General features: G+C 43.7%; 1 protein-coding gene across 3 annotated transcripts in view; it reads left to right on the top strand.

The window, feature by feature from the left end:
• The window catches only part of UBE2G2 (ubiquitin conjugating enzyme E2 G2), an 83,495-nt gene that overhangs the window by 46,678 nt on the left and 13,874 nt on the right, over window positions 1–22,943 (top strand). Inside the window, exons 2-3 of one of the 3 annotated variants that reach the window (XM_075318959.1) lie at window positions 1,527–1,562; window positions 10,285–10,330. In XM_075318959.1, the coding sequence (XP_075175074.1) occupies window positions 1,527–1,562; window positions 10,285–10,330 (82 nt within the window). Of the gene's footprint in view, window positions 1–1,526; window positions 1,563–3,335; window positions 3,407–10,284; window positions 10,331–22,943 lie in introns of those variants that run through there. The other 2 variants (XM_075318961.1, XM_075318960.1) reach the window with 2 other exon arrangements.

Here is a 22,943-nt window from a genome sequence, read left to right on the forward strand (position 1 = left end):
GCATTAGGGGGAAGGGAGAGCAAACTGGGAAATTTCACAGGACCCCCATCCTCCTATGGGCCCCAGGGTTTACATAACGATGATCACATTGTTTCAGGGCCTTTTTGACATGACGTCATGTGACCAAAGGTCATTGCAGGAAACTAAAGGCCCAGTCACACTAAACAACTTACCAGCGATCCCAACAACGATACAACCTGATAGGGATCGCTGGTAAGTTGCTAGGAGGTCGCTGGTGAGATGTCACACTAAGCGACGCTCCAGCGATCCCACCAGCAACCTGACCTGGCAGGGATCGCTGGAGCGTCGCTACACGTGGAAGCATGCTGCGCTTGGTAACTAAGGTAAATATCGGGTAACCAACCCAATATTTACCTTGGTTACCAGCGCACACCGCTTAGCGCTGGCTCCCTGCACACTTAGCCACAGTACACATCGGGTTAATTACCCAATGTGTACCCTGCTACGTGTGCAGGCAGCAGGGAGCCGGCTTCTGCGGACGCTTGTAACCACGGTAAACATCGGGTAACCAAGAAGCCCTTCCCTTGGTAACCCGATATTTACCTTCGTTACCAGCGTCCGCCGCTCTCACACTGCCAGTGCCGGCTCCCTGCTCCCTGTTCCCTGCACTCCTAGCCACAGTACACATTGGGTTAATTACCCGATTTGTACTCCGGCTACGTGTGCAGAGAGCAGGGAGCCGGCACTGACAGCGTGAGAGCGGCGGACACTGGTAACGAAGGTAAACATCGGGTAACCAAGGAAAGGGCTTCTTGGTTACCCGATGTTTACCGTGGTTACCAGCGTCCGCAGAAGCCGGTTCCCTGCTGCCTGCACATTTAGTTGTTGCTCTGTCGCTGTCACACACAGCGATCTGTGCTTCACAGCGGGACAGCAACAACTAAAAAATGGTCCAGGACATTCAGCAACAACCGGCGACCTCACAGCAGGGGCCAGGTTGTTGCTGGATGTCACACACAGCAACATCGCTAGCAAGTTGTGCCTCAGCAGTGATGTTGCTTAGTGTGACGGTACCTTAAAGCTGAAGAGACAGGCTGGTGTGTGTGTGTGTAGATAAAAGATAGATAAGAGATACTGTATATAAATCTATAGATAATAAAAACATAGATACACATGTCTTACACACAGGGTTTGCAGAGTATGTTGATGTCCCAGAATATGATTATATTTGAATAAATGTTGATATATTTTTTTTTTATTTATTATTTTTTTGTCCAAGAATAAATGTGGATTGTTGTTCATGGGGGAAAAAAAGATGCCCCCTGAAAATAAACCCTAGCCTATTTTCCTGAGCAAAAAATAAAATAAAAGCATGTCTTATTTTTGGGGAAAACTGGTTCTAGCAAGAATAGCCAAAATCATGCTGGACAAAATAGTCAGTTAAACCAGTCCAAGAGCAAATGGCCTTCATATAAAAGCCTGTCTTCTTTTTTTTTTTTCTCCCCTCTTATTTAGTAATTTGTGTTTCTGTTCTGTTCTCACTTTTTGTTTTTCTTGTATTTCAGAGCTGACTCTTAATCCACCAGAAGGGATTGTGGCAGGTATGTTCTCATGCTATATCCTCGTAGCAGTGATTCCTGTATAATCTGATGTTACGATATGGCTACTCATCTACTGGAATTAAAGGGGATTTCAAAGACTGAAAATTCACATATCCATTGGGTAGGGAATAGGTGATTGATCAAATAGGTTTTCCAGCACAAGGACCTGTCAAAACCACTGTGGTCTCATGTGCTTTAAATAGAATGGTGTCTCTGAGTGCTAGAGATGGCTTCTGTGATGTAGTTGTGTATTTCTATCAATCGCAAATACTTTAAATAGAGCAACAACACTAATGCGGGCGTCACACGGGACGATAAATTGTGCGATCGCTTTGTGCCCCACCGTTTGTGCATCACGGGCAATTTGTTGCCCGTGGCGTACAAAGTCGTTAACCCCCCCGGTCACACGTACTTCCCTAACGACCTCGCTGTGGGCGGCGAACATCCTCTTCCTGAAGGGGGAGGAACGTTCGGCATCACAGCGACGTCACACAGCGGTCGGCCAATAGAAGCGGAGGGGCAGAGATGAGCGGGACGTAAACATCCCGCCCACCTCCTTCCTTCAGGCAGGACGCAGGTAAGCTCTGTTCATTGCTCCCGGGGTGTCACACGGAGCGATGTGTGCTGCCAAGGGAGCTACGAATAACCGGCGCGCAGAAGGAGAAACGAGATTATGAAAATGAGCGACGTGTCAGCGAGCAACAATAAAGTGAGTATTTTTTGCTTGTTCACAGTCGTTCGGAGGTGTCACACGGTACGATATCTCTGACGATGCCAGATGTGCGTCACTAACGACGTGACCCCGACGACATATCGCCAGATATATCATACCGTGTGACGCCCGCATAAGACTTGACTAGCGCTTCATCCAAGCAGGGCATACCGGACCCTTGTACATGTGAACGGTGGAGGTCCCAGAAAGGGCATCAGCAAATGGACAATTGTCACAGAGCCATTAGTTAGGGAATGCATGTCTGGTAGATGGGCTTCCCAGCATTGGTGCCTCCCACCATTCATGAGCAGTGGGATACAGTGTTCACTGTTTCGATAGTGTGGGGATCGATCATGTGCTTGTTCATTCATACAGGACAGGAGATCCAGGCTCTCATGAAAAGTGTAGGTTACAGAGATGAGACCGCCAGCAATTAGACACTAAACGCCTATCACGTTTATTTTCCTTTTCATCTGCAAAGAATATCATTGCCATAGTAAATTGACTTTATTGTCTCTCTCGTAAAAACAAACCTTTAAAAATTACTAAATCTTTATTCGATAGACTAAATATAAACGCCTAAACAACATCAGAGAAGTATACATATAGATAGGGAGAACAAGAGGATTCCCTCAAAAAAACAATAGGGTTTGAAGTGGGAAGTGCACCTACATTATCCATGCAAGACCCTAATACAGGCCTGCGCAATGCGACCCCCCCCACCTCCCCCAAGGGGTTTACTACGGCCCCCGAACCTGTCTGGTAATCGCCGCTCCTTGACTCCAATTTAAATGTATTTGCGTCTCTCAGACGTGAATACATTTGTAAACGTGAGCACCTGTGGACTGGAGCAGTGCGGAAGAGAGCTTTTCAGCCCCTGCTCAAACTGGCAGCAACGTGAGGAGGTCAGTACACTGCTGACGTCGTCATTGGTGCTGTTGACGCCATAGAAACATGAGAGGTCGGCCCCAGTAAGCGCTCCATGCGGGAGCTGAAGATCAAATGTGTAATAATTTTAGATGAGGAGAGGGTTTGGGTTACTGTCAAGGGAGACACATTTGGGGGAGGATTGAAACGAAGGAAAGCTCCGAATTGTACGTCGGGAGTGAGCTGTGGTGTGCTCCGTGACCAGGTAGTGTTGACAGTAATATTTATCTCTCGGTGGTCCTTTCTTAAATCCTTAGCTCACTCCAGGTTATACTAATTGAATATATGGTGATTGAGATAGTATACCTGGACATATAACTGGTGTGCCTGACCAAATGATATTGTTTGACACTTGAGCTATACGGACACAAGTGCAGCTATTATTGAAGCAGGATAGATCCCTCGGGTATGAATTCTATGCGGGGTATTACAGGTAATTTAGAGGTGATTTCTATACAAATCTAATTGTTATCCCTATAATACTAGGTTTTAGCACACTAATAACATCTATTCAATTAGCACATATTCACTTTAAGATATATATATATATATATATATATATATATTTATATATATATATATATATATATATATATATATACAGTTAGGTCCAGAAATATTTGGACAGTGACACAATTTTCGCGAGTTGGGCTCTGCATGCCACCACATTGGATTTGAAATGAAACCTCTACAACAGAATTCAAGTGCAGATTGTAACATTTAATTTGAAGGTTTGAACAAAAATATCTGATAGAAATTGTAGGAATTGTACACATTTCTTTACAAACACTCCACATTTTAGGAGGTCAAAAGTAATTGGACAAATAAACCAAACCCAAACAAAATATTTTTATTTTCAATATTTTGTTGCGAATCCTTTGGAGGCAATCACTGCCTTAAGTCTGGAACCCATGGACATCACCAAACGCTGGGTTTCCTCCTTCTTAATGCTTTGCCAGGCCTTTACAGCCGCAGCCTTCAGGTCTTGCTTGTTTGTGGGTCTTTCCGTCTTAAGTCTGGATTTGAGCAAGTGAAATGCATGCTCAATTGGGTTAAGATCTGGTGATTGACTTGGCCATTGCAGAATGTTCCACTTTTTTGCACTCATGAACTCCTGGGTAGCTTTGGCTGTATGCTTGGGGTCATTGTCCATCTGTACTATGAAGCGCCGTCCGATCAACTTTGTGGCATTTGGCTGAATCTGGGCTGAAAGTATATCCCGGTACACTTCAGAATTCATCCGGCTACTCTTGTCTGCTGTTATGTCATCAATAAACACAAGTGACCCAGTGCCATTGAAAGCCATGCATGCCCATGCCATCACGTTGCCTCCACCATGTTTTACAGAGGATGTGGTGTGCCTTGGATCATGTGCCGTTCCCTTTCTTCTCCAAACTTTTTTCTTCCCATCATTCTGGTACAGGTTGATCTTTGTCTCATCTGTCCATAGAATACTTTTCCAGAACTGAGCTGGCTTCATGAGATGTTTTTCAGCAAATTTAACTCTGGCCTGTCTATTTTTGGAATTGATGAATGGTTTGCATCTAGATGTGAACCCTTTGTATTTACTTTCATGGAGTCTTCTCTTTACTGTTGACTTAGAGACAGATACACCTACTTCACTGAGAGTGTTCTGGACTTCAGTTGATGTTGTGAATGGGTTTTACTTCACCAAAGAAAGTATGCGGCGATCATCCACCACTGTTGTCATCCGTGGACGCCCAGGCCTTTTTGAGTTCCCAAGCTCACCAGTCAATTCGTTTTTTTCTCAGAATGTACCTGACTGTTGATTTTGCTACTCCAAGCATGTCTGCTATCTCTCTGATGGATTTTTTCTTTTTTTTCATCCTCAGGATGTTCTGCTTCACCTCAATTGAGAGTTCCTTAGACCGCATGTTGTCTGGTCACAGCAACAACTTCCAAATGCAAAACCACACACCTGTAATCAACCCCAGACCTTTTAACTACTTCATTGATTACAGGTTACCGAGGGAGACGCCTTCAGAGTTAATTGCAGCCCTTAGAGTCCCTTGTCCAATTACTTTTGGTCCCTTGAAAAAGAGGAGGCTATGCATTACAGAGCTATGATTCCTAAACCCTTTCTCCGATTTGGATGTGAAAACTCTCATATTGCAGCTGGGAGTGTGCACTTTCAGCCCATATTATATATGAGCGAGCGAGGTGCTGAACTGAACTTAAGTGCTGAATTTAAGATAAGTGCATAGTTTCAACACAATTACATTGTGGTGATAACTGTAATTGTTGAATTTCATTAGGGAATTGTGTGTCTGTTTGTGATTCTGTGAAAAGGGAAAAAAAAAAAAAAGGTAGTCTTGTGATTTAATTAGTAGGATTAGTCACACCTGTTTCTAGAAGCTTCTAGCAGCTTCTGTACATCTATATAAACCAGCCAGTGCGAGCGAGGTACTGAGCGAGCGAGGTGCTGAACTGAAGTAAAGTGCTGAATTTAAGATAAGTGCATAGTTTCAACACAATTACATAGTTTGACACAAGAACATAGTTTGAATTTATCCTTATACGTTTTCCATTGTTTTTCTTTGTTTTTCTACTTTACTGTTGATCCCCATTTGATAGGTGCTCCATGGACAATGCTACCAGGTGTGTATCTTGTCAGATGTATGCATGCCTTGAGCAGCCGTTCGAGGGTGAATATGTCTGCACTCGATGCAAGCATGTTGCGTGTTTGGAAGCCAAGGTAACTGATTTAAATAAGCAGCTTGCAACACTAAGGGGCATTGCAAACCTGGAGAGGAGTTTAGAGCTCACTGAGCTTTCTCTGGCTGGGGCCAGTGATATGGAGGAGGGTGGAGGTGGGGAAGATCAGGACCCAGAGGTAGGTAGCTGGGTAACAGTTAGAAGAAGAGGTAGGGGGAAAAGTGTCAGGGAGCCTAGTCCTGACCTGGCACAACCTAGTAAATATGCCTGTTTGGCTGATATTAGGAATGAAGGGCCTGGACTAGGTTCACTACAGCAGGATGTTGCTCCTAGCAACCAGGAAAACAACTGCTGTAGGAAGGAGGGAAATAGGAGTGCAGCAAAGCCCAGACAGATGTTGGTGGTAGGGGACTCTATAATTAGGCGGACAGACAGGGTCATCTGTCGCCGAGACCGTGAATGCCGAACAGTGTGTTGTCTGCCGGGTGCTCGGGTTCGGCATATTGTGGATCGGATAGACAGATTGCTGGGTGGGGCTGGGGAAAACCCAGCGGTCATGGTGCACATTGGTACTAATGACAAAGTTAGAGGCAGGTGGAAGGTCCTTAAAAATGATTACAGGGAACTAGGAGAGAAGCTGAAGTCCAGGACCTCCAAGGTGGTTTCAGAAATACTACCGGTGCCACGAGCGTCACTAGAAAGACAGCGGGAGCTTAGGGAGATAAATATGTGGCTTAGAAATTGGTGCAGGAAGGAAGGGTTCGGGTTCATGGAGAACTGGGCCGACTTCTCAGTCGGCTACAGGCTCTACGGTAGGGACGGGCTGCACCTCAATGGGGAAGGTGCAGCTGTGCTGGGGGAGAAAATGGTCAGACGGATGGAGGAGCTTTTAAACTAGGATCGGGGGGGAGGGAGGGTAGTGGAGCAAATAAGGGGATAGAGCAGATAGACAGGGAGACGGTAGGGGTCAATGAAGGATTAGGGGGGGATGGGACATACAAGAAACGTAGGGAGGCTAGGAGTAATAAAGGTGTTAATAGGATTAAATGTCTACTGGCAAATGCAAGAAGTCTTGCAAACAAAATGAATGAATTGGAGACTCTTATGTTAACCATGGATTATGATGTGGTGGGCATTACGGAAACCTGGCTGGATGAAAGCCATGACTGGGTGACAAACATACAGGGTTATACTACACTCAGGAAGGACAGGAAAGGCCAAAAAGGTGGTGGGGTGTGTATATTTATCAAATCTAACCTAAAACCTGTGTTATATGATGACATTGAGGGGAACAGCAACAATGTAGAGTCAGTATGGGTAAATGTACATGGGGAGGGGAATAATGGAAAAATGCTAATTGGAGTTTGCTATAAGCCTCCTAACATACCTGAACAAATAGAGGGTGAAATGCTGGAACAAATTGAAAAGGCAGCTAATAATAATAATCGGGTTCTTATTATGGGGGATTTCAACTATCCAGACATTCAGTGGGACATAGAATCTTCTGGTTCTGCTAAAAGCAGTAAGTTCTTATCTACCATTCAAGACCATTTCCTCTCTCAGATGGTAGGTGAACCGACCAGGGGAGATAATTTGCTAGATCTGGTCCTGTCAAATAGACCGGATACAATTTCAGATCTACAGGTCCGGGAGCACTTGGGCACCAGCGATCATAATATGGTAAGCTTCAACATAATATTCAATAGAACATTTCAAAGGGGGAATGCTAAAACCTGGAATTTTAGGAAAGCTGATTTCAACAAATTAAGGGAAGAGCTTAAATGTGTAGATTGGGACAAAGTCATGGTAACTGGGGATACCGAACATAAATGGGGTAAGTTTAAGGATATACTACTAGAGTCCTGTAAAAAACGTATACCCAGTGGTAATAAAATGTCCAGGAATAAAAAGAAACCACTATGGATAAATAAGACTGTACAAAGTATAATAAAACAAAAACAAAGGGCATTTAAAATCTTAAAGGCTGAGAATACAGAAATAGCATTGCAGGAGTATAAAAGATATCAATAGGAAATGTAAAAAAGAAATCAAACAAGCAAAATTAGCTACTGAAACAAAAATCGCCAATGACATTAAAATAAATCCCAAAATCTTTTATAAATACATTAATGCCAAAAGGAAAACAAAGGATAGTATCGGCCCCTTAAAATATAATAACAAGTTAGTTATAGAGGACAAACAAAAGACTGAGATATTAAATAGGCATTTCTCATCTGTATTCACCAAGGAACTGACTGTACCAGGGATCATTCAACAAGTGAAAAATCAAAGTCCACCACCCGATATAATTAATTTAACACAAGATGAAGTACGCCTACGTCTGAGTAAATTAAACATTGACAAATCCCCAGGGCCAGATGGCATTCATCCACGAATATTGAGGGAATTGAGCTCCGTAATCGACAGACCGCTGTATCTCATCTTTTTAGACTCACTTGTAACAGGGTTGGTGCCTCAGGATTGGAGGATTGCTGATGTGGTACCGATATTTAAGAAAGGTAAGAGGGTAGATCCAGGCAACTACCGTCCAGTAAGCCTGACATCAGTAGTATGCAAAGTTTTTGAGGGCATTTTAAGGGATGACATGCAAAAATATATTGCAGAAAATAATATGATAACTGACAAACAGCATGGATTCATGAAAGATAAGTCGTGTCTAACCAACCTGTTGGGGTTCTATGAGGGGGTAAGTTCAAACCTGGATATTGGTAATGCAGCTGATGTGATTTATTTGGACTTTGCAAAGGCATTTGATACTGTACCACATAATAGCCTTATACTAAAGCTCCAGAAGCAAGGACTAGGGGACACAATATGCAACTGGGTAAGGAATTGGCTAAAAGATAGGAAACAAAGAGTAGTCATAAATGGTACATTCTCTAAATGGGCTGTAGTCAGCAGTGGGGTGCCGCAGGGATCTGTGCTTGCACCGATTCTTTTTACTCTCTTTATTAATGACCTTGTGGATGGGATTGATAGTACAGTGTCAGTCTTTGCCGATGACACCAAACTATGTAGGATATTAAAAACTGACCTGGATAGTACAATATTACAAAAAGATCTGGATAAGATGTCAGAATGGGCAGATACTTGGCAAATGAGATTTAATGTTGATAAATGTAAAGTAATGCACCTAGGACGGAGTAATCCTATAGCTGCGTATACATTAAATGGAAGTAAACTCGGGACTACAGAACAGGAGAAGGACTTGGGTATTCTCATTACAAATAAGCTGAGCAGCAGCACTCAATGTCAAGCATCAGCTGCTAAAGCAAACAAGATTTTAGGGTGTATAAAAAGAGAGATTAGATCCCGTGATCCCAACGTATTGTTACCCCTCTATAAATCACTTGTAAGGCCACATCTGGAATACGGGATCCAGTTTTGGGCTCCACATTTTAAAAAGGACATTCAGAAGTTAGTCAGTTCAAAGGCGGGCAACTAGACTATTACAAGGAATGGAAGGCCTCCCATATGATCACAGGTTGAAAAAGTTAGATATGTTTAGCTTAGAAAAAAGACATCTCAGAGGAGATCTCATTTATATGTATAAATACATGTGTGGTCAATATAAAGGACTGGCACATGACTTATTCCTTCCAAAGACAGTACTAAGGACCAGGGGGCACTCACTGCGAGTGGAAGAAAAGCGACTCCGACAGCTAAATAGGAAAGGGTTCTTTACAGTTAGAGCAGTCAGACTGTGGAATACCCTACCACAAGAGGTAGTAATGGCAGATACTATAACAGCTTTTAAAAAAGGGCTGGATGATTTCCTCAGTACACACAACATTGTTGGTTATAAATGACTTAGTGACTAAATGTAGAACTGGTGGAGGAAGGTTGAACTAGATGGACCTAGGTCTTTTTTCAACCTAAGTAACTATGTAATATATATATAATTGTATTTCTGAACATGTTTTTGTAAACGGCTAAAATAACAAAACTTGTGTCACTGTCCAAATATTTCTGGACCTAACTGTATAATATATAATTATTGCTTGTTTTTCTGCATTTAATTTGCACTTTAATTTGATATAAATTGAACAATTAATATTTATTGGTATTAATTTCGACTACTAAATTATTTCATATGTTACATTTTTATGTAATGGGTCACTACAATTTTTTTTTTATTTTATATATTTGCACCTTATAAGTGTGTGTGTGTGTGTTTGTTTTCAATTTTTCTAGTAATATTTGGATACCTTTTTGATAAACTGTCATCCTTGAGAGATTTTTTTCATATAATTCTGTCAGCATAAAGAGGTTCTTTAATAAATTATTTGGTGATATAATTTTATATATATTATTGCTGGTTGGTTGTATAAACTGCACTGAGCTCATTGCCTTTTGTTTTTTTGTTGTTTTTTTTTTATCTTGCAGGACCCATAAATGAAGAAAATTTCTTTGAATGGGAAGCCCTGATCATGTGAGTAAAACTAAGCTGACCGTATACATCGAAATTCTTTATGTCCTAAAAATTGAAGAATCTTCCAACCTTATGGTTTATTGAACATTTTATAACATTCACTCATTATGAATTGAGCCTCGTCATGAAGATAGTCTAAAAAAAGAAAAACTTAAAAAAAAACCAAAACGTGCCTATTTGCTTGTTTTTGTTTTTTTTCCTGGACGCTCATCTGTTCACTTTCATATGATTTATTTTGCATCCGCTTTTCCAATTGAACTCTTGGGCTATGTACCCACGTGGGAAAGTGTCCTGTGGTTATATCCGCAGGACATTCCGCAGGAGCTCCCAGAAAACCGCAGCACAACTTTGTCTGTTTCCATGCTGCGGTTTATTTGCGGAATGTCCTGCGGATATGGTGCGGGCATTCTGCATGGCTTCGGCACTGCATCCTCAATGCAGAACAAGTGCTGAGTGATCAGGGAGTTCATACCTCCATCACGTAGCACTTCTCTCCATCTCTGGCCGTGTTTACACTGTGAAGGAGAAGGTGGGCGGGCCTGAACTAGCACCGGCTGTCACATGACTGGAGCTCATGGAGGCCCCGCCCACCTCCTCCTTCCTGCTCCTGTGCACCGAGGGAAAATGACCGGGTGTCTGCTATCAAGGCAGGTAAGTATGGGACCAAGCAGGAGATTTCCGCAGGTAAATCCGCAGGAATAATTGACATGCAGTTATGTGCGGCTGTGGGACATCCGCAGCATATTCCGCAGCCGCACATTCCGCAGCGTGGACACAGACACTCCCCATGTCCCATAGGATAACATGGGGAGTGTCTGTACATGCTGAAACCTGCGGATTTACAGTATCTGGAAAATCCAGATAAATCCGCAGGTTTTCCGCGGCAAAATCCGCAGAAGCAAGCTTCCGTGGGCACAGGGCCATAAGGTTTAATCGCGTCAGTTTTTCACACCTTTTGTACTGAATTATCTGGAAGGTACTGTTGTTGATTTCCATGGTCCTGAGGAAGGGGACTTGATCCCAGAAATGCATCGACCTGTAAAATAAATTACTAATATTAATCAACACTTCTTTGCATTGGTGGTAGCTCGGCAATATATCCATTCTTTCTCCAGTACCTTCCAGAATATTCACGTGGAGCTGCAGCAACCGCCATTAATTTATGCCTTATACAGGAGTTGTGCCTGCCACAACACTGCGATGTGACTGGTTTCAGTTTTACCTAACTCACCATTTATCTGGTAAAGCCCTATTTTACGCTCTCCTTTGTTTTCAGTCTGTTGTACTGAATCATGGAAGACCACTGGATTTGTATTTCTATTTTGTGAGAATTGCTATAATAAAGTGACATGTGAATAAGGCTGCTTTAGGATAACCGTATTTGTAGGCAAAAAGCAAGGCTGGGGCACTTGGGTATGTACAAATGGGGCTTCTTGCAGTGTCACAAGCAGTTGAGAATTTAGTTGCGGGAACACTATGGATTTGCCTTAGTTCACACTTTGCATTGCAAAGCATAAAATCAGCCTAATTTACACGTTTCTTTGTGTGGCAGATTAGATTTCTTTCCGCAGTACGTGGATGAGATTACAAAATGTCATTAAAATACACCTATCTGTGATCTGGACCCACTTGTGATTTTTTTTTTTTCCTTCACAAATGCTAATCCAAGAATCAGAAAATTGTGGCACTAATATTGCACTGTTGTTGTGATTTTAGTAAAAAGCGGCAAAACAAAGTACTATATTTAGGACCTAATGTGTGAAGCCACCCTCAAAGTAGCCTGATGTGCTGTACACACATGCTGGACCTATCAAGAATTTCCATACAGGCTCTGTTAGAAAATTAAGGTGGAAAAAAAACCCCTATGAAGTTGCTAAGATTTTATTGCACTGTTCTGTGAAAATTAACAAAATGAGTTTAAAGGGAATCTGTCAGCAGGTTTTACTTGGTAATCTGAAAGCAGCATGATTAAGAGGATGAGCGCCTGATTCCAGTTAAGTGTCACTTATTAGGTTGTGTGCGTATCGGGGGCATGTCCTCCCCCTTCCTCAGGTAGAATGCTACCTAAGGAAGGGGGAGGACATGCCCCGAAACGCGTTGTGGCTTTCTAATAATCACAATAAATCATAATTTACAACACCAATCTCCTCTCTGAGCAGCGCTGCCATTACCGTGATTTTTTTTCCTTCTGGAAGGTTAATAAAATTTAGTGTTTTATCAGCAGGAGATTATCACTACAGGACTAGATTTCTCGCTCCCCCCCAAGTCAACAGCTGTGTATAACCCCAACGCCGCCACTGATGATTAGCCGTTTTCAGGCAATATATTATGTACACAGGAAGCTGCCAATCAGTGGTGTAAAAGCTGTGGAAAGATAAGGCGCAAAATAGGATCTTACCCGGTAAAACACGTGGGGGGGTGGATGTTAGTGGGAACACTCACCTGGTGGGGTTGTGCCAGTCACAACCCCTTAACACGCATGCAATTTATGTAGAGATGGTGTGGGAGGCAGCGGTCCCGCAGTAAGGAGAGAATTCAAAAAGCAGGAGAAATGCAGGTTTAAATCCGCGCCAAACCACAGGAGTCCAGTTGTAGTTAGTAAATCCCTTTTCTTTATTAACACAGGTCTACGCGTTTCAGGGACATATCCGTCCCCTTCCTCAGGACAATGTACAGAGAATAATATCAATTATATTATCAGTATTCTCTGTACGTTGTCCTGAGGAAGGGAGTGGTGTCAGCCCTGGGGTCGGTGTTTACGTGCCCGTCTCATCTGCTTTTCTGGAGGTTGGAATCATTATCTTCATGTTTTTCCTTCTCACTTAGGAAATTCCCTTTGCTACAATTGTATATTCCGATTCTTGCTGGTAATTCTCCAAATCCTTTACGAAACACTTGGGAGGGGAAATAAAAACAGCTTTAATATCTTTAAAACAATCATTATGTTACGTGCATCATCTATAATCTGTCACCATCTGTTTCTACAATTTAGCTTTTACACATAATAAATGGATTTATACACTGGGGTATCCATATGCATTACAACCTAATTTTTTTTTTTTTAATGTTTTTAAGCTTTCACTTGAAGAATATAAATTACGTTTATGAATTAGAATGATCAGACTGCAGTGGCCCCACATGTACTCTCCGATGTGGAAGACTGAACCAAGAGCATTTCCTATAGTATAAACTCATACACAATTCTGCATGCTGCACAGCTGATATGTTCCGGTATCCCCTGCTGGATCAGTGTCTGCCTCTCACCAAAGCTTGGGGAAACCCTGTCTTGTTCCCAACATCCACTGGGCTAACACCCTAGTGCATGGGTCCCCAATTCCAGTCCTCAAGGGCCGCCAACAGTGCATGTTTTCAGGATTTCCTTAGTATTACACGTGTGATAATTTAATTACCTGCACAGTTGATGATTCCAACACCCATGCAATGCTAAGGAAATCCTGAAAACATGCACTGTTGGCGGCCCTCGAGGACTGGAGTTGGGAACCCTGCCCTAGTGGATCTAAGAGCCAATCTACATAATCTCTGCTCCTAAAGGAGGAGAACCAGTGAGTTGGAAGGGAGCAAGAAACCTAACAGCCCCCCCCATACTGGTTGGGATGGACCTAAAAGAACAGCATCCCGAAAAGGCCTAAAGACAACAAACACAAGTGAAAAATGGAATACAGTGACCAATAAACTAAATAGTGAACATGTTTACAGAATAATACTGACTGGACTTTTGAGCTAGAAGCTTACAGGGTATCTACTACTTTTATACTGATGGACTATCCTTAGGATAGATCATCTATGTCTGATTGCCGGGGTCTGACCCACTGCATAACCACCAGTCAGCTGTTCTCAATGCCTGTGGCGTCAGGAGGTAACCATAAACGCTCAGTTCCAAAGCTGTCTTGTCTTCTGATAGCGGCCAGGTTCTGCACATCCACGTCCCATTTTAATCAGTAGAATTCGGATGTGCAGTACCCGGCCGCGGCCGCTATCAGTTGACAGGGCAACTCTGGAACTGAGTATTTCCGGCTGCCTGCTGTTGGCGGCACTGAGAGCAGCTGATCAGCGGGGTTGCTGGGTGTTGGAGCCCGGACGATCAGACATTGATGTCATATTCTTAGGATAGACCATCAATATAAAAGTAGTGGCCAGCCGGTTTTAAATATTTCCCTTTCTGGCAAGAAGGCCTTTGTACTGAAATGCCATATACCTGAATTAAAGTAACTTTATTCCTCCTGGCAGTCTTCATGTACTAAGCTATAACTGAAATCACATCGGCCGTGCCTCTATGACTGAAAGCCCAAAGCTGCCAAAATGAATAAAGTTAATTTCCTCCCGGTAGCCGGAATTTAAATATAACAGACACACGGCTTTAGAACACTATTAACCTGCAGATTAACCCCATATCTGCTGGTTAATAGTATTTCTTTTACATGACCAGTTCTCTTTAAGCTCTCAAACCACTTGACCCATGGCTGCTTTGATCCTGGAGGGTTTGGAGGGTTAGGGTCACCTGATAGGATGGATTAGGTATACCAGAAAGCTTCCACAACAGTGAGCGTTAGTGTGTCCGCCATTCGTGAGCATGTCTAGCCAAACCCACTGTTAAGAACAGATTTTGACTGAGAGGCCAAGCCTTCACTAGCAGTTGGCTGTGGGGCTCTTTTAGCCAGCAGGTACTTTTGTAGACTTTCCTATACAGTATATGGTACATGTTGTCCTTAGGAGGAAGGGGATAGGCTGCTGCTAGACACATTTGGGGCTATCCTATCTCCTGTGAGAATAAAGAATTGGACTGTTTAAAATAAAACAAATTGCCCAATCACTTTTTTATACCTCAACATATGTCATAGGGCAGAGTCAGCACACCTTTAGGGAATGTGGACACAGAGTTTTCAGAAGCTGGTTTATTAAAAAAGAAAAAAAAAACACTTGCAAATTGCCCAGGGAATTCTGGAAATACTCTTCCTATTCATTTCTATTGTAAAACGACTTCGCTGTTCATATAGTCAATCCTCTATATATTTTTTCTCCCTTTTTTTTTTTCTTTAAAAAATAGTGGAAAAACAGTGCTCAGCAATTTGAAGCAGCTCTTGATGGAATCATTACTATCCAATGATAGAGGCTGAAAAAAAAACATAAAACAATCCCTTCAGGGGATAAAAAAACTCCTCCAGAAAAAAGAGCCATCCCTGAAGCTGCTTCTACTAGAAAACTCGTCGTTTTTGACTGCGCTATAAAAACTGTGTTTGTGCACATAGACATAGCCATACACAGCAGATAAGTTGCCCAATATTAGCAGGCTTGGCCAACTGTGCGTCTATGTTCATTGTGTTTATAGCACATAAGAGAGAATCGAGCTGTGTACAAGTGAGGGCTGCAGGATGGTTCGTCACCGTGCAAGCTCAGAGGAGACACAACTTGTGTCAGCTGGCCAGGAAATTGCAGCCACTGCTTTGTTGCTATATAATCAAGGCCCTGCTGTCTCTGTAGAGAAGTGGTAAAGGTGTTAAATGTACATTTTAAGGGGTTGCCAGTAATCCTGACATCTTCATCATTACTGTGGTCCTGACATAGAAAAACAAGAACAAATCCCAGACAACCTGTTAAGGATTTACTAGTACTGCAGCTCAAATAGTTAGTATTTTTTATATAATATATATAATTTTTATAAATGCAGAGCATCTGCTTTATGTCCTGTGTTAATGGCATTCATCTTAGCCAAAGTAACTGATCTTTTTGTCAATTTTTATTTTAAATGGATTGTCTACTACTTTGATGACAATTGATAAAGATAGGGTATCAGTGGCAGTCCAACATTAGCTGCGATCAGCCTCCTGATATAAACAGAAAGTGGATCGGCACAGCCCTGACGGATGGTAATTGTATATTGTGGGGGATGGCCTCTGTGCCCAGACCTCGTTCTACTGTCTACAGCTCCACTGGTGGTCAACTGACAAGTGTACAGACCAGAACAGCACAGATCTACACACTGTTTAGTGGATATGATCTGAACGCCTCGGCCCTGACCACTAAACAGTGTAGGAAGCTATGCTGGTCCGATCACAACTGGAGCTGACAGCCGGCACCTCCAGCGATCTGCTGTTGTCGGGCACCCACCATTCTGATATTGATGACCTGGGTAATCAGTAGCAAACTAATGAAAACCCCTTTTTAGGTCATCCATATTTTTTTTTAAATTGATGGCATGACTTTAAAATAGGTCATGACATATTTTTTTTGTGGTCTGATTATTGGGACCTTGACAAATGAATATTTTGTTTTCTTTACAGAGACCAATGTGTCACTCTAAATGACTGTAACTTCTGAATTCTTACAGCGCGCACACTGCATGCTGTTAGGATTTGCCTGTGCCGGTGGTCACTTGACCACAAGTATGTGATATTTCCTGCCACATTACTACCAGAGGTCAGTGAGGAGACTGAGCAAGTCTAGTTGGCATGTGTCATCATGTTTACGGTCACCTAACTGCTCTAGCTGCCAGCGCCAGATACTGCTGACAGTGTGTGGTGCTCACACTGCGGATTCAATGGAGTTACTTAAAGACTAAAGGGGGCTTTACACGCTGCGACATCGCTAATGCGGAGTCGTTGGGGTCACGGAATTTGTGACGCACATCCGGCCGCATTAGCGATGCCGTTGCGTGTGACACCGATAAGCGATTTTGCATCGTTGCAAAAACGTGCAAAATCGCTAATCGGCGACATGGGGGTCCATTTTTAAAAATCGTTACTGCAGCAGTAACGAAGTTGTTCCTCGTTCCTGCGGCAGCACACATCGCTGCGTGTGACGCCGCAGGAACGAGGAATCTCTCCTTACCTGCCTCCCGGCTGCTATGCAGAAGGAAGGAGGTGGGCGGGATGTTACGTCCCGCTCATCTCCGCCCCTCCGCTGCTATTGGGCGGCGGTTCAGTGACGCTTCAGTGACGTCGCTGTGACGCCGCACGGACCGCCCCCTTAGAAAGGAGGCGGTTCGCCGGTCACAGCGACGTCGCCGGACAGGTAAGTATGTGTGACGGCTCTGGGCGATGTTGTGCGGCACGGGCAGCGATTTGCCCGTGTCGCGCAACAGATGGGGGCGGGTACCCACACTAGCGATATCGGGACCGATATCGCAGTGTGTAAAGTAGCCTTTACACCGTGTGCAGAATTATTAGGCAAGTTGAATTTTAGAGGATTTTTTTATTATTTATTAACAACTATGTTCTCAATCAACCCAAAAGACTCATAAATATCAAAGCTTAATATTTTTGGAAGTTGGAGTGGGTTTCTTTTTTAGATTTGGCTACCTTAGGAGGATATCTGTTTGTGCAGATAACTATTACTGTGCAGAATTAGTAGTCAACTTAATAAAAACCAAATATATTCCCTTCTCACTTGTTTATTTTCACCAGGTAAACCAATATAACTGCACAAAATTTAGAAATAAACATTTCTGACATGCAAAAACAAAACCCCAAAAAATTAGTGACCAATATAGCCACCTTTCTTTATGATGACACTCCACAGCCTACCATCCATAGATTATGTGAGTTGCTTGATCTGTTTATGATCAACATTGCGTGCAGCCGCCACCGCAGCCTCCCAGATACTGTTTCCAGATGTGTACTGTTTTCCCTCCCTGTAGATCACACATTTTATGAGGGACCACAGGTTCTCTATGGGGTTCAGATCAGGTGAAGAAGGGGTCCATGTCATTATTTTTTCATCTTTTAGACCTTTACTGGCCAGCCATGCTGTGGAGTAGTTGGATGCATGTGATGGAGCATTGTCCTGCATGAAAATCATGGTTTTCTTGAACGATACAAACTTCTTCCTGTACCACTGCTTGAAGAAGTTGTCTTCGAGAAACTGGCAGTAGGTCTGGGAGTTGAGCTTCACTCCATCCTCAACCCGAAAAGGTCCCACAAGTTCCTCTTTGATGATACCAGCCCGTACCAGTACCCCATTTCCACCTTGCTGGTGTCTGAGTCGGAGTGGAGCTCTCTACCCTTTGGCTCATCCATGTGGCCCATCAAGAGTCACTCTGATGTCATTAGTCCATAAAACCTTTAAAAAATCAGTCTTAAGATATTTCTTGGCCCAGTCTTGACGTTTTATCTTATGTTTCTTGTTCATAGGTGGTCGTTTTTCAGCCTTCCTTACCTTGGTCATGTCCCTGAGTATGGCACACCTTGTGCTTTTTGGTACTCCAGTAACGTTGCAGCTCTGAAATATGGCCAAACTGGTGGCAAATGGCATCTTGGCAGCTTCACGCTTGATTTTCCTCAATTAATGGGCAGTTATTTTGCGCCTTTTTTGCCCAACACGCTTTTTGCGACCCTGTTGGCTATTTGCCATGAAACGCTTGATTGTTCGGTGATCACGTTTCAAAAATTTGGCAATTTCAAGACTGCTGCGTCCCTCTGCAAGACATCTCACAATTTTGGACTTTTCAGAGCCCCTCAAATCTCTCTTGTGACCCATTTTGCCAAAGGAAAGGAAGTTGCCTGATAATTAAGCACATCTTATATAGGGTGTTGATGTCATTACACCGCACCCCTCCTCATTACAGAGATGCACATCACCTGATTTACTTAATTGGTAGTTGGCTCTCAGCCTATACAGCTTGGAGTAGGACATGTATAATAATTATCGTGTGATCAAAATACTCATTTGCCTAATAATTCTGCACACTGTGTATATCCCAAACCTGAACAACCCCTTTTAGGCCCTGTGCGCACTTGCCGGTTTTTGCCGCGGATTTCCTGCGGTTTTGCTGCATGTTTCGCTGCATGTTATTTTCATCCATCTCTGCAGTGATTCACCAGCAAAACCTATGGGAAAAAAAAATGCTGTGCGCACTATGCGGATTTTGACAGCTGCATGTTTTGCTGCGGGATTCCCGCAGCAAAAACAATTGCATGTCACTTCTTCTTTTCCGCATGTCGCTGCGGGATTTCACTCCATTGACTGCCATGTAATCGTGAAATCCCGCAGGGAATAACGCAGGCCGCAAATTCTGTGCGGTTCATTGCGTTTTCCTGCGTTATTCCCTCCCGTAGTTTGCGGTTTAGCTGCGGTAATGTTCATCGCTGCCCTGCGGTTTGCAGGGAAGTGATGTCATAATGACAGGAAGAGGAGCAGAGAGTAAACACACACATCACAGACATAGATTACACACACATCACAGACATAGAACACATCACACTCACACACAGACATATAGAATACACATAGAAAGCAAACGGACATATAGAAAAAATAACACGTGGGCTCTGCCATATTTTTACCGTCCAGCCGAGGTAAACACACAGCGGCGGCCCGGTATTCTCAGGCTGGGGAGGGCGAGGGGCAGGGTTAATGCCCCCTCCCCTCCCGCAGCCGAGAATATCAGCCCGCAGCTGCCCCAGGACTGTCGCATCCATTATGCGGCAGTCCCGCGGCGTGTCCCCGACTCTTCCAGATGCTGTGATGCGGTGGCAATCCAGGTAATAACGAGTTAAATGACAGCGGATCGCCGCCACTAAGTCCAGGCTTGATCATGGCAGCGTCTATGAGACAGCTGACATGATCAACCCGTAAGTAAAGTAAAAAAACACACACCGAAAAATCCTTTATTTTAAATAAAACACAAAAAAGCACCTGGTTCACCCCTTTATTAACCCCCCCAACACACAGCTTCGGCGTAATCCACGTCCTCCGATGCTTGCATCCAGCTGCGACTGACACACAGCGTTGAATGCAGCCTCGCAACGAGAGACTGCAGAGAGGTAACCACAGGGCATTTCTCATGGCCGGTAATGTGAACACACTACCGCTCTGGAGAAATGCAGCGTGTGTTCACAGGGACTCTATTTATCTATCTATCTATCTATCTTTCTATCCTTCTATCTGTCTATTTATCTGTCTACTATCTATCTCAGAAGGAAATTACTTTTTTTTTTCCAATGTGCTTTATTGCATTAAAGCACATGTACCAACCCGCATGCGGCAAAACCGCAGTAATACCACGAACAATACCGCAGTAAAACCGCAGCAAAAGTTTTCGGGTGCGGATTGCCGCGTTTTTTTACCGCGGGTGCGATAATCCTTCAGACCCTGCGGAATTTTCTTAAGAAAATTCCGTTTTCCAGTGCGCACAGGGCCTTAAGGTTGTCCAACTAACGCTGCCACTCTTGCCCATTGGTTGCCTAAAAAAAAAAAAAAAAGCAGCCTGTGGTGCTGTTCACTTTATCCTATCGGTGAAACACATGGATAGAACAAGCCGTGTGTCTGACTTAGGCCTCATACGTTTCTCCCATCATTCCTTTATGCCTCTTTTTCTTATACGGAGCCACATTGATTTTATTTATTGCCTGTGAAATAAGTCTTCTTCCATTCATGTATGCCTCCGAAGACCAGTATCGCACTGAGAAGTGTTAATTTTCGCTGACGCTTTCTGATGCGGCATCGCTGTCCACTTGAAACAATTGTGCCAGCTTTTCCAAACAGCTGCCTCTCTGTAACATGACGTGTATCCTTTAAGACATGCCTCGCAGGCAGATAGTTCAATTATAGCCTCACACACCCTGCCTATTAGGAGCGCCGTGACCTTGCCATTAGAGCATGCTTTGATTTCCTATGATGCCTTGTTTTGTATGTGTGGGTTTTTTTTCTCCTCTGTTCAGGCACAAATAATAAGCAAGGACTTTGAAGTGTGAGTGTTTTTAACTGAAACTGCTTTATTTCTCTTTCATTTGTAATGGGTGAAACTGGCCTGTGTGTATTCAATGAGATTCTGTAATGCTGGCAGAGGAGCCGCACCTGGAGCTGAGGTTTACTACGAGAGTGGGGCTGGAGCAGGGTTTATGTCACTGGTAAACACGTCTGCTCAGCCATGCCTAAAGGCCGCTTTACACGCTGTGACATCGCTCAAGCAATCTCGTTGGGGTCACGGAATTGGTGACGCACATCCGGTCGTGTTAGTGATGTCGTTGCGTGTGACACCTATGAGTGATTTTTGAATCGTCGCAAAAACGGTTAAAATCACTCATCGGTGACATGGCCCGCTATTCTCGAATATCGCTGCTGCTCGGTGTACGAAGTAGTTTGTCGCTCCTGCGGCAGCACACATCGCTATGTGTGACACCCCAGGAACGAGGAACCTCACCTTACCGGTGGCCGCCCGCAATGAGGAAGGAAGGAGGTGGGCGGGATGTTACGTCCCGCTCATCTCCGCCCCTCCGCTTCTATTGGGCGGCGGTTCGGTGACGCTGCTGTGACGCAGAACGAACCGCCCCCTTAGAAAGGAGGCGGTTTGCCGGTCACAGCAACGTCGCTAGGCAGGTAAGTAGTGTGATTGGTCCGCGTGATGTTGTGCGCCACGGTCAGTGATTTGCCCGTGTCGCACAACCGATAGGGACGGGAACGCATATTAGCGATATCGGTACCGATATCGCAGCGTGTAAAGCGGCCTTTAGTCAGATCTCTTATGGGGTAATAATGAACCCGTACCCAGTAAAGTCAGCATAGCTGATCACCCAGCTTTTCTTCAGTTCTGAATGGTATCAATCTAAAGATACATTTCTGTTTGCACATTACATTTGATTTTTTTGTGTGTTTTATTAGGATCAGACAAGCAACATTTTTGTGCAAAAAGGATCTGCTGCACAACCAGTGCAAATAGAGCAGAAGACGCTTTGCAGACAGACGGATGGGCAAATCGAAATGTGAACTTAGCCTAAAGGGCACTTTACATGCAGCGATATCGCTATCAATATCGCTAGCAAGCGTACCCGCCCCCGTCGGTTGTGCGTCACAGGCAAATCGCTGCCCGTGGTGCACAACATCGCTAGGACCCATCACACTACTTACCTGCCTAGCGACGTTGCCCTTCCTCATTGCTGGCGGCTGCAGGTAAGGTGATGTTCCTCGTTCCTGCGGTGTCACACGCAGCGTTCTGTGCTGCCGCAGGAACAACGAACAATCTGTGTCCTGCAACAGCAACGATAATCGGGAAAGGAACAACGCATCAACGATTAGGTAAGTAATTTTTATCGTTAACGGTCGTACGTGCGTTTCACACGCAACGACGTCGCTAACGAGGCCGGATGTGCGTCACAAATTCCCCAACAACATCTCGTTAGCGATGTCGTTGCGTGTAAAGCGCCCTTTAGGCTCACGTCCGTGTGACACCCGTATTTATACACCAACATTTTACAGTGTACATGATCAAATACAGTTAACTATTTTAACAATGTAGTTGTATCTGTAAAAATCAAACGCTATATGGATGATCTGTATGGGGGATCTGATTATTTTTTGTTTCTTGTGCATACACTCAAATGGGCAGAAATACAGAAGAGAATAGAAAGCATTCTGCTTTATTGGACATCTGAACAGCCCCATTGAATTGCATTGATGGGTGTGGTGTCTGATTCTTACTCAGACAGCACACATCTGGATAATACACTCATCTCTACAAGCCCGTAGCCTGTCATTTAAGAGCGTTACACATGTATTAAAGGGAATCTGTCACCAGGTTTTTGCCGCCTAATATGAGAGCAGCATAACGTAGGGGCAGAGACCCTGATTCCAGCAGTGTTTCACTTACTGGGCTGTTTAT

The sequence above is a fragment of the Anomaloglossus baeobatrachus genome, chromosome 7 (assembly GCF_048569485.1).
Source record: "Anomaloglossus baeobatrachus isolate aAnoBae1 chromosome 7, aAnoBae1.hap1, whole genome shotgun sequence".
Classification (NCBI taxonomy): Eukaryota; Metazoa; Chordata; class Amphibia; order Anura; family Aromobatidae; genus Anomaloglossus; species Anomaloglossus baeobatrachus.